The following is a 13,419-nucleotide window of genomic DNA, read 5'->3' on the forward strand; positions in this document are numbered from 1 at the left end:
AGCCTAGCTGCAGTGACGAAGCGACGTGCATAGGGCGGTGTTCTCACGTAAAGAAAAGCTTGCGTGTTGCTGTGGAACATCTGGAATAGTGCTTCTAGTGTCTACAGTGGGATCTGTGCACTAGTTGTGATCACTTCAACTCCTTAACACTCATTTTTAAAGGGAAATTTTACCACAGCCTTTGCTTTCTGTAAGTTGATACAATAAGGAATCTTAATTTACCGTTTTTTATTTTCTTTCAAAGGATGAATATCCCGATAGTTTTATTGATTTCACTTCTCCTCCTCCCACTAACGAAATGTATTAACTTTATTCTTGGAGTTTAATCAAGTTGGATTTATTTATTTTCATCTGATTGGCCTACAACTACGTTTTCAGCAATTATTCGAATTTATTTTTGATAAATTGTAATCGAATAGTTTTTGGGGGGAGTTTGTAGAATTCTTGAACGACTCATCGTTTCATTTTGTCACAGGGCTTCTAGTAATTAACGGTCCTCTCCAGACAGACGCACAGCCGAGCTGCGTTGGTTCTCCACAGGCATATGGAGCTGTTTTGATTATTGATTTGCATTTCGTTTTAAATCTCAACTAGGCTACTCACTTGTCGTTTCAAAACGTCTATGGAAACTTTCTAAGTAGAGTGCAACTGTTGTTGATTATATATTTTATTTTTTTCCAACGATGTGCTATCTGCTGCATGAATAAAATTGATGTACGTGTTTAATTGGCTGTAAATATTTTACATTTTTCTCAAAACTATAGTCTTGAGGAGTTGGGACATTTCTCTAACTCCGTGCTTTTATCCACTCCAATGTTACGGGATTCATACTTTTCAATTTAAAGTAAACATATGGGTTTGATGAGTAAATGTGGAAATGGCGCCACCTGGTGTCAATATGAAGTACCACTTCAAATAGTTGACGCTGAATCAGTACGGTAGACCCCTGGTCTGATAACTGTGGTTCCTGTGTGTTTGTCTCCACTTGTAGATCTATCAGAAAATGCTGCTCATCCTGCTCGGAGTGCTCATCTTGCACCTCATCATCCTGGTCTTACTGCTTGTCTCAACAATTGCCAATGTGAGTAGCTATGATATTGTTAACTGTACCGTACTATAATACAATGTGAGTAGCTATGATATTGTTAACTGTACCCTACTATAATACCATGTGAGTAACTATGATATTGTTGTCTATACCCTACTATAATACAATGTGAGTAACTATGATATTGTTAACTGTACCCTACTATAATACCATGTGAGTAACTATGATATTGTTAACTGTACCCTACTATAATACCATGTGAGTAACTATGATATTGTTGTCTATACCCTACTATAATACAATGTGAGTAACTATGATATTGTTAACTGTACCCTACTATAATACCATGTGAGTAACTATGATATTGTTAACTGTACCCTACTATAATACCATGTGAGTAACTATGATATTGTTGTCTATACCCTACTATAATACCATGTGAGTAACTATGATATTGTTAACTGTACCCTACTATAATACCATGTGAGTAACTATGATATTGTTAACTGTACCCTACTATAATACCATGTGAGTAACTATGATATCGTTAACTGTACCCTACTATAATACCATGTGAGTAACTATGATATTGTTGTCTGTACCCTACTATAATACCATGTGAGTAGCTATGATATTGCTGCCTACTGTACTATAGCACTGTGTGTGTGTATGTGTGTGTGTGTGTGTGTGTGTGTGTGTGTGTGTGTGTGTGTCAGTAAGTCAGTGTAATCAATAGGGGCTATCCAGCCTTGTTTAACCATCTGGAACAGGGCAATTAACGGATGTGTCAGACCTGGGTTCAAATATTTCAGCATTTGATTGAACCTGAATCACGCCAGATGGGCGTGGTTGCTTGCACTTTTGGGACTACACTATATTATGTGATTGGTTCCATTGTGCCCAGATAAGCTAGATCAAGCTAAAGTTTTAGAAAGTAAACAAATACTATTTGAACCTGGGTGTGGTGATGGGTGTATGTAGTTTTACGATGGACCTGGGAACCACTTGTCCTACTTTTAATGGGCTGTGCACATGTTGTGGGCTGTGCACATATTTGCCAAACCGCTGAAAAAAATATCTGAATTGGGCTGCCTGTGTAAACACACCCTTTGTGTGTGAGTTGAGTTAATTGAGTGTGTATGTTTTAAATCTGTACGATGGATGGGGCTGGGTGTTCTGTGTTTTAAAGCTGTATTATGGATGTGGCTGGGTGTTCTGTGTTTTAAAGCTGTATTATGGATGTGGCTGGGTGTTCTGTGTTTTAAAGCTGTATTATGGATGTGGCTGGGTGTTCTGTGTTTTAAAGCTGTATTATGGATGTGGCTGGGTGTTCTGTGTTTTAAAGCTGTATTATGGATGTGGCTGGGTGTTCTGTGTTTTAAAGCTGTATTATGGATGTGGCTGGGTGTTCTGTGTTTTAAAGCTGTATTATGGATGTGGCTGGGTGTTCTGTGTTTTAAAGCTGTATTATGGATGTGGCTGGATGTTCTGTGTTTTAAAGCTGTATCATAGATGTGGCTGGATGTTCTGTGTTTTAAAGCTGTATCATAGATGTGGCTGGGTGTTCTGTGTTTTAAAGCTGTATCATAGATGTGGCTGGATGTTCTGTGTTTTAAATACAAACTATAGACCCCTTTCTGTGTTTGCAAAAATTGCTGCACGCAAGTTGGTGGCAGAACAAGGCGGAGTTCGTATGGAACGGCAGCAAAAAAAGCCTTAATTACATGATGCTTACGAGTGACTTTCACACTACTTTTGGATTCTAATTGGATTTTAAGACTCGTATGAATGTCCTGCTTAATATAATGTTTGTGTCATCGTCGCAAATCAACTGCCTTACACTTTAAAAACACTTCAACTTCAACCAGTAAAATGGCTCGTTGGCTAGCTTTCGCTACAAACGATATCAATGAGCGTTAGGAATTCTAGCTAACAACTGCTTAGCGAGTGTTCAAGCAATAATCAAAAGATCATTGTAAGCATCTGAGAACCCCAAAGTTATTTTGCTTAGAAGTAATAAACACGTATATCTAGGCTATGTTGAATGGGCGTAGATAGAGATGGCTTTCTACTGCAGCCAAGTGTCGCGCGCATCTGTCTGTGATGTCAGTGTGTCGTGTACTGAAAAATAGTCTATGAATGTGGCTGGGTGTTCTATGTGTAATGCAGTGTTGTGTTGAGGGTGTGTCATTTACATTCATTGTGTTGTGGGTGTGTCGTTTATATTCATTGTGTTGTGTTGTGGGTGTGTCGTTTATATTCATTGTGTTGTGTCGTTTATATTCATTGTGTTGTGTTGTGTTCCAGGCCTGGACTGTAGGAGGAACCAAGAGTACTGACCTGTGGTACAGCTGTCTCACTACTAACGGAGGATATCACTGCAGTTCTGCCAGCAAAGAAGGTTTGTCTAAGACACTAGCACCAAAGATGGTGGATAAATAACTTATTTTACTCAGACGGTTTACCATTGAAAAAAATGAACAAGGTTCCTGTCTGTCTAAGTGGGGCCTTTTCTCTCTCGCATGAGCATGCTTTTCCCACATGAGCTCACCGTTCCTCCATAATATCTGGCATGCTCACCGTTCCTCCATAATATCTGGCATGCTCACCTTTCCTCCATAATATCTGGCATGCTCACCGTTCCTCCATAATATCTGGCATGCTCACCGTTCCTCCATAATATCTGGCATGCTCACCGTTCCTCCATAATATCTGGCATGCTCACCGTTCCTCCATAATATCTGGCATGCTCACCGTTCCTCCATAATATCTGGCATGCTCACCGTTCCTCCATAATATCTGGCATGCTCACCGTTCCTCCATAATATCTGGCATGCTCACCGTTCCTCCATAATATCTGGCATGCTGACCGTTCCTCCATAATATCTGGCATTCTCACCGTTCCTCCATAATATCTGGCATGCTCACTGTTCTTCCATAATATCTGGCATGTTCACTGTACCTCCATAATATCTGGCATGCTCACTGTTCCTCCGTAATATCTGGCATGCTGACTGTTCCTCCATAATATCTGGCATGCTCACTGTTCCTCCATAATATCTAGCATGCTGACTGTTCCTCCATAATATCTGGCATGCTCACTGTTCCTCCATAATATCTGGCATGCTGACTGTTCCTCCACAATATCTGGCATGCTCACTGCTCCTCCATAATATCTGGCATGCTGACTGTTCCTCCATAATATCTGGCATGCTCACTTTTCCTCCATAATATCTGGCATGCTGACTGTACCTCCATAATATCTGGCATGCTGACTGTTCCTCCATAATATCTGGCATGCTGACTGTTCCTCCATAATCTCTGGCATGCTGACTGTTCCTCCATAATATCTGGCATGCTCACTGTACCTCCATAATATCTGGCATGCTGACTGTTCCTCCATAATATCTGGCATGCTCACTGTTCCTCCATAATATCTGGCATGCTGACTGTTCCTCCATAATATCTGGCATGCTGACTGTTCCTCCATAATATATGGCATGCTGACTGTTCCTCCATAATATCTGGCATGCTGACTGTTCCTCCATAATATCTGGCATACTCACTGTTCCTCCATAATATCTCACACCAGAGAGGGAAGAGCTTGCTCTGGTCTACTTATCGTCCCCTCCCGCTCGCCCCCACCGCCCCGCTCCGACAAGAAAACATGAGCCAGTGAGATGTCTGGCCCTGGTGCACTCCCTCTGCGGGGCCGGCCAATAAGTAGACCAGAGTGGCCCCGCCCCCACCAGACAACATGAGGGTGTGGGGTGTCTTGCTTTCTCTACCGTCTCTGCTAGCACTATCCACTATCCAGCTAGAAGTCAAACTATCATTATCCACCTAGAGGACAAACTATCATTATCCACATGGAGGACAAACTATCATTATCCACCTAGAGGACAAACTATCATTATCCATCTAGAGGACAAACTATCATTATCCACCTAGAGGACAAACTATCATTATCCACCTAGAGGCGAAACTATCATTATCCACCTAGAGGTCAAGCTATCATTATCCACCTAGAGGTCAAACTATCAGTATCCACCTAGAGGCCAAACTATCCTTATCCACCTAGAGGTCAAACTATCATTATCCACCTAGAGGACAAACTATCATTATCCACCTAGAGGCCAAACTATCCTTATCCACCTAGAGGTCAAACTATCATTATCCACCTAGAGGTCAAACTATTTTATCCACCCAGAGGTCAAACTATCATTATCCACCTAGAGGCCAAACTATCACTATCCACCTAGAGGACAAACTATCATTATCCACATGGAAGACAAACTATCATTATCCACCTAGAGGTCAAACTATCATTATCCACCTAGAGGCCAAACTATCATTATCCACCTTGAGGTCAAACTATCATTATCCACATGGAGGACAAACTATCGTTATCCACCTAGAGGTCAAACTATCATTATCCACCTAGAGGCCAAACTATCATTATCCACCTTGAGGTCAAACTATCGCTATCCACCTAGAGGTCAAACTATCATTATCTACCTAGAGGTCAAACTATCATTATCCACCTAGAGGTCAAACTATCCTTATCCACCTATAGGTCAAACTATCGCTATCCAGCTACAGGTCAAACTATCATTATCCACCTAGAGGACAAACTATCATTATCCACCTAGAGGACAAACTATCACTATCCACCTAGAGGACAAACTATCATTATGCACCTAGAGGTCAAACTATCATTATCCACCTAGAGGTCAAACTATCCTTATCCACCTATAGGTCAAACTATCACTATGCACCTAGAGGTCAAACTATCATTATCCAGCTACAGGTCAAACTATCATTATCCACCTAGAGGACAAACTATCATTATCCACCTAGAGGACAAACTATCACTATCCACCTAGAGGACAAACTATCATTATGCACCTAGAGGTCAAACTATCGTTATCCAGCTAGAGGTCAAACTACCGTTATCCAGCTAGAGGTCAAACTACTATTTTCCAGCTAGAGGTCAAACTATCATTATCCAGCTAGAGGTCAAACTATCACTATCCACCTAGAGGTCAAACTATCACTATCCACCTAGAGGACAAACTTTCATTATCCTTCTAGAAAACAAACTATCGTTATCCACCTAGACGACAAACTATCGTTATCCACCTAGAGGTCAAACTATCATTATCCACCTAGAGGTCAAACTATCATTATCCACCTAGAGGTCAAACTATCACTATCCACCTAGAGGACAAACTATCATTATCCACCTAGAGGTAAAACTATCATTATCCCACTAGAGGTCAAACTATCACTATCCACCTAGAGGACAAACTATCATTATCCACCTAGAGGTCAAACTATCATTATCCCCCTAGAGGTCAAACTATCATTATCCACCTAGAGGACAAACTATCATTATCCACCTAGAGGTCAAACTATCATTATCCACCTAGAGGTCAAACTATCATTATCCACCTAGAGGACAAACTATCATTATCCACCTAGAGGACAAACTATCATTATCCACCTAGTGGACAAACTATCGTTATCCACCTAGCGGCCAAACTATCATTATCCACCTAGAGGCCAAACTATCATTATCCACCTAGAGGACAAACTATCATTATCCACCTAGAGATCAAGCTATCATTATCCACCTAGAGGTCAAACTATCATTATCCACCTAGAGGTCAAACTATCATTATCCACCTAGAGGACAAACTATCGTTATCCACCTAGAGGACAAACTATCACTATCCACCTAGAGGACAAACTATCATTATCCACCTAGAGGACAGTTGTGATTCTGCATTCTGTGTAGCCAACACTCTCATGCAACCTCTATCGAATAATGAGATTTTACATGATGTGTCACGATCGTCGTAGGAAGGAGACCAAAGCGCAGCGTGGGTATCGTTCCACATCTTTTATTTAATGTGAAACAATGCAAGACAAATCAAATCAAATCAAATCAAATTTATTTATATAGCCCTTTGTACATCAGCTGAAATCTCAAAGTGCTGTACAGAAACCCAGCCTAAAACCCCAAACAGCAAGCAATGCATGTGAAAGAAGCACGGTGGCTGGGAAAAACTCCCTAGGAAAAACTCCTGAGAAAGGCCAAAAACCTAGGAAGAAACCTAGAGAGGAACCAGGCTATGAGGGGTGGCCAGTCCTCTTCTGGCTGTGCCGGGTGGATATTATAACAGAACATGGTCAAGATGTTAAAATGTTCGTAAATGACCAGCATGGTCAAATAATAATAATCATAGTAATTGTCGAGGGTGCAACAAGCACGTCCGGTGAACAGGTCAGGGTTCCGTAGTCGCAGGCAGAACAGTTGAAACTGGAGCAGCAGCATGGCCAGGTGGACTGGGGACAGCAAGGAGTCATCATGCCAGGTAGTCCTAGGGCTCAGGTCCTCCGAGAGAAAGAAAGAAAGAAAGAAAGAGAGAATTAGAGAGAGCATATTTACATTCACACAGGACACCGGATAAGACAAGAGAATACTCCAGATGTAACAGACTGACCCTAGCCCCCCGACACATAAACTACTGCAGCATAAATACTGGAGGCTGAGACAGGAGGGATCAGAAGACACTGTGGCCCCATCCGATGATACCCCCGGACAGGGCCAAACAGGCAGGATATAACCCCACCCACTTTGCCAAAGCACAGCCCCCACACCACTAGAGGGATATCTACAACCACCAACTTACCGTCCGAAGACAAGGCCGAGTATAGCCCACAAAGATGTCCGCCACGGCACAACCCAAGGGGGGGGCGCCAACCCAGACAGGAAGACCACGTCAGTGGCTCAGTGGCTCAACCTACTCAAGTGACGCACCCCTCCCATGGACGGCATGGAAGAACACCAGTAAGTCAGTGACTCAGCCCCTGTAAAAGGGTTAGAGGCAGAGAATCCCAGTGGGGATCAGGCAAACAATAATCTATAAACAAAACACAAACCGCGATGACAGAGGTGCTACATTCACCACCTCAAAATAATCTCCCACCAACACAGGTGGGAAAAACAACTACTTAAATATGATCCCCAATTAGAGACAACGATGACCAGCTGCCTCTAATTGGGGATCATCCAAAACCCCAACATAGAAAAACAGAAACTAGAACCAAACAAGATAGAACTAAATAAACCATATAAACCCCCCCAGTCACACCCTGACCTACTCTACCATAGAAAATAAGAGCTCTCTATGGTCAGGACGTGACAGTCACCCCCCCCCCCCACCCCAAGGCACTGACTCCGGCCACAAAACCTGAAACCAAAAGGGAGGGTTAGGGGGTGTCTAGTGTTGGTGGCGGTTCTGGCGCAGGACGAAGAACCTTCTCATCCCGCGGATCCTCCAGCATCGGAGGCGGTTCTGGTGCGGGACGAAAAACCCTCTCATCCTGCGAACCCGCCAGCATCAGTGGAGGCTCCGGACCGCCGACCATCGCTGGAGGCTCCGGACCGCGGATCGTCGCTGAAGACTCCGGACCGCGGACCGTCTCAGGAGGCTCCGGGCTGCGGGCAGTCTCAGGAGGTTCCGGACTGTAGGCCGTCTCAGGAGTTTCCGGACTGTGAAATGTCGCCGGAAGCTCTGACTGGGAACTGTCGCCGGAATCTCTGGACTGGGAACTGTCGCCGGAATCTCTGGACTGGGAACTGTCGCCGGAAGCTCTGGACTGGGAACTGTCGCCGGAAGCTCTGGACTGGGAACTGTCGCCGGAAGCTCTGGACTGGGAACTGTCGCCGGAAGCTCTGGACTGTGAACTGTCCCCGGAAGCTCTGGACTGGGAACTGTCGCTGGAAGCCCTGGACTGGCAAGGCGCACTGGAGGTCTGGAGCATAGAGCTGGCACAACCCGTCCTGGCTGAATGCTCACTTTAGCCCGGCAAGTGCGGGGCGCTGGCACAGGACTCACTCGGCTGTGAAGGCGCGCTGGCGACACAGTGCGTAGAGCCGGTGCAGGATATCCTGGACCGAGGAGACGCACCGGAGACCATGAGCACTGAGCCGGCACAATCCGTCCTGGCTGAATGCTCACCTTAGCCCGGCAAATGCGGGGTGCAGGCACAGTGCGCACCAGGCTATGAATGCGCACTGGAGATACAGTGTGCATCACCACATAACACGGTGCCTGACTGGTCACACGCTCCCCACGGTAAGCACGGGGAGTTGGCTGAGTTGGCTCAGATCTAAACCCTGACTCAACCAATCTCCCTGTGTGCCCCCCTCCCCCAATTTTTTTTGGAGCTGCCTCTCGGGCTTCCGTCGTTGCTGTGACTCCCGATCTCGTCGCCGTTCCTCCCTCGCTGTTTCCATCTGTTCCCATGGGAGGCGATCCCATCCGGCCTGGATCTCCTCCCACGTCCAGGATCCTTTGCCGTCCAGGATGTCCTCCCATGTCCATTCCTCCTGGCCACGCTGATTGGTCCTCTGGTGGTGGGAGATTCTGTCATGATCGTCGTAGGAAGGAGACCAAAGCGCAGCATGGGTATCGTTCCACATCTTTTATTAAAATGTGAAACAATGCAAGACAAACAATAATCTATAAACAAAACACAAACCGCGATGACAGAGGTGCTACATGCACTACCTCAAAATAATCTCCCACAAATACAGGTGGGAAAAACAACTACTTAAATATGATCCCCAATTAGATCATCCAAAACCAATATGATCCCCATTGGGGATCATCCAAAACCCCAACATAGAAAAACAGAAACTAGAACCAAAGAACATAGAACTAAATAAACTAGATAAACCCCCCCAGTCACGCCCTGACCTACTCTGCCATAGAAAATAAGAGCTCTCTATGGTCAGGACGTGACATGATGACAGCTTCAGCTCTGTTATCAGTTAATCAGCCAATGAAATTCATTCATATAGCCCATTTTACAGCAACATTGACACAAGGTGCTTTACAGTAAGCCAGCCTACCACCTATCAGGAGTTAGGCGTTCATGTTTGGATATGTTGTGCTACTTTATGTTATATAAAAGTTATGTTATATGCAGGGTTTGGGAGTAAAGGCTTACATGCAATCCATTACAAGTAACATATTACAAAAAACAAACTGTAATCTGTTACTTTACCAGCAAAAACATTGTAATGAAATTAGAGATACTTTTGAAAAACTACATGATTACTTCTAGGATTACTTTTAAATTCAGAAAGGATGTTTGTGTAAAAAAATATTTGACACCGTTCTGTTTTCTCAATGATATTCAAATTAGCTTTGAAAAAAGGCGCAAGTTTAAATTTGTTCCGTCTGAGTGAGTCTGACCACAAGTCAAAGACCACTATGATGACACACCAAATGTGTTTGATGGATCGCGGGAAAAGAGCAGGAATAGGTTTTTGTTAGGCTATAGTCCAAGCTATGTCTTCCAATGGTGCGACTGCTGTTAGCATCCAAAGGTTATCCAACTTGAATAAACTATTGGAGGTAAGGATGACAACAGTGGTGTAGTCTATGGGTGATACAGATATCACTTATTAATGACATCTACATAGCGCATTGATATGAATCACACTGCTGCTCTCTCATTTAGCTATTTGCGCCGTACGGATTGTGGTTGTTGTGGATGGCTGTTCACCAATGTATTTTAACCCAATAATGGTTGAATTGAAGAAGTTTAAGCTGCCTATCAATCATTGTTTTTGCAACCAACAATGAATAAAGTGCTCTTGCAACAGCTACATAGAGCGGATCCCAGCCTATGGAATAACAGTCTGAGGTGGATCCCAGCCTATGGAATAACAGTCTGAGGTGGATCCCAGCCTATGGAATAACAGTCTGAGGTGGATCCCAGCCTATGGAATAACAGTCTGAGGTGGATCCCAGCCTATGGAATAACAGTCTGAGGTGGATCCCAGCCTATGGAATAACAGTTTGAGGTGGATCCCAGCCTATGGAATAACAGTCTGAGGTGGATCCCAGCCTATGGAATAACAGTCTGAGGTGGATCCCAGCCTATGGAATAACAGTTTGAGGTGGATCCCAGCCTATGGAATAACAGTTTGAGATGCCTAAAAGAACTGTGGCATTGTGCTCCATACTGTCTAAAAGAACTGTGGCATTGTGCTCTGTACTGTCTAAAAGAACTGTGGCATTGTGCTCTGTACTGTCTAAAAGAACTGTGGCATTGTGCTTCATATTGTCTAAAAGAACTGTGGCATTGTGCTCCATACTGTCAAAAACAAGTGGGGCTTTTATTGCTCAATCTAATTCGTGCTGATTAAAAAGAAATGTCCATAGGCCTAATGGAGACATTTTAAAAACACAGAGACCTTTGATAGACTTAAAGGGGCAATCTGTAGTTACTACATCCATTTCAGGACTTAAATGAATGATATACACTGAGTATACAAAACATTAAGACCACCTGCTCTTTCCATGACATAGACTGACCAGGTGAATCCAGGTGAAAGCTATGATCCCTTATTGATGTCACTTGTTAAATCCACTTGTCAAATCCACAATCATTGTTGATGAAAGGGAGGAGACAGGTTAAAGAAGAATGTTTAAGCATTGAGACAATAAGACATGGATTGTGTATGTGTGCCATTCAGAGGGTGAATGGGCAAGACTAAATATGTAAGTGCCTTTGAAAGGGGTATGGTAGAAAGGCGCTAGCCGTACCGGTTTGTGTCAAGAACTGCAACAATGCTGGGTTTTTCACGCTCAACAGTTTCCTGTGTGTATCAAGAATGTTCCACCACCCAACGGACATCCAGCCAACTTGACACAACAGTGGAAAGCATTGGAGTCAACATGGGCCAGCATCCCTATGGAAGGCTTTCCACAACTTGTAGAGTCCATGGCCTGACAATTTCAGGCTGTTGGTCTTGTTTAATCTCTCAATGTTCATAATGTTTTGTAAACTCAGTGTATGGCCAGCTATGTAAACTCTAACATGGCTCTTCAGCAATAGATGTCGTTTAATGGGTAATCAGATTAGGTTAGTGAGATAGATTAGGTTAGTGGGGTAATCCAAAAGTTACAATAGTGAATACAATTCTGGACACGTAACTAGTAACTGTAACAGACACATGTGGGAAGTAACCTACCCATCTCTGGTTATATGTCATGTTCAACCTCCTCTGTCTCCTCTCTTCAGACTGGATCCAGGCAGTTCAGGCCCTCATGGTCCTCTCAGTGCTGTTCTGCCTCTTCTCTCTCGTCTTCTTCATGTGTCAGCTCTTCACCCTGGTCAAAGGAGGACGCTTCTTCTTCACCGCCATCTTCCAGATCCTCGCCAGTGAGTACGACCACTTATGAAGCCTTCATAACCCCTTTATAAAGGCCTACATAGACACTTCATAAAGTTGTTGGTCTTGTTGGCCAGTGAGTATCACATCACATCACCCTGATTATCTAATCTAGCCGGGTCCCCCGGTTTATACAATGTCTTATATTGGCATCAACGAACAATGTTGCTGAGAAGGTCTGAATGGTGAGAGGGTCTGGATGTTGTTCTGCGGGGCTTACCGTCCAGGCAGGAAAATGATCTGGGGGAAAAACTGAATCTGTAAAAGACAGACATGTTATAACTCAGGTCAAAGTGGGAGGCGGCCCCATGTGACCACTGTCCCTTAATACGAGGGTTGGTTAACTGTCTCAATGTTAGGTCCCTTACTATGAGGGTTGGTTAACTGTCTCAATGTTAGGTCCCTTACTATGAGGGTTGGTTAACTGTCTCAATGTTAGGTCCCTTACTATGAGGGTTGATTAACTGTCTCAATGTTAGGTCCCTTACTACGAGGGTTGATTAACTGTCTCAGTGTTAGGTCCCTTACTACGAGGGTTGGTTAACTGTCTCAATGTTAGGTCCCTTACTATGAGGGTTGGTTAACTGTTTCAATGTTAGGTCCCTTACTACGAGGGTTGGTTAACTGTTTCAATGTTAGGTCCCTTATTACGAGGGTTGGTTAACTGTCTCAGTGTTAGGTCCTATACTATGAGGTTTGGTTAACTGGCTGGATTCAAAAATGCATTTTCTGCACAAGGGCATGGAAACTAGCAGATTCAGCCCCTCCCCAATATAATAACCACGTCTGTTACAAAATATTAGGTGTTTCAACTTGGAAGAAATTGATGATCTCCAACAGTCTAAAACTGGCCATGCCTTTTGTTCTGCTCTCTCGTCTCTCTCTTTCCCTCCCTGCTCTCCCTTCTCTCTCTGTTCCTCCTTGCTCTCCCATCTCTCTCTGTCCCTCCCTGCTCTCTCTCTCTCTCTCTCTCTCTCTCTCTCTCTCTCTCTCTCTCCTCTCTCTCTGTCCCTCCCTACTCCCACTCTCTCTGTCCCTCCCTGTTCTCTCTCTCTGTCCCTCCCTGCTCTCACTCTCTCTGTCCCTCCCTGCTCTCTCTCTCTGTCCCTCC

At 44.0% G+C, this 13,419-nt stretch overlaps 1 protein-coding gene across 1 annotated transcript in view; it reads left to right on the top strand.

The window, feature by feature from the left end:
- Positions 1 to 647: 647 nt before the first annotated feature.
- Positions 648 to 13,419, top strand: part of LOC115208171 (peripheral myelin protein 22) — a gene marked incomplete in the record, with an annotated part of 14,169 nt that continues 1,397 nt past the window's right edge. Inside the window, 4 exon segments of the mRNA XM_029776030.1 lie at positions 648 to 714; positions 992 to 1,081; positions 3,356 to 3,449; positions 12,158 to 12,298. Coding sequence (XP_029631890.1) covers positions 700 to 714; positions 992 to 1,081; positions 3,356 to 3,449; positions 12,158 to 12,298 — 340 coding nt within the window.

This window comes from Salmo trutta, chromosome 1 (assembly GCF_901001165.1).
Source record: "Salmo trutta chromosome 1, fSalTru1.1, whole genome shotgun sequence".
NCBI lineage: Eukaryota > Metazoa > Chordata > Actinopteri > Salmoniformes > Salmonidae > Salmo > Salmo trutta.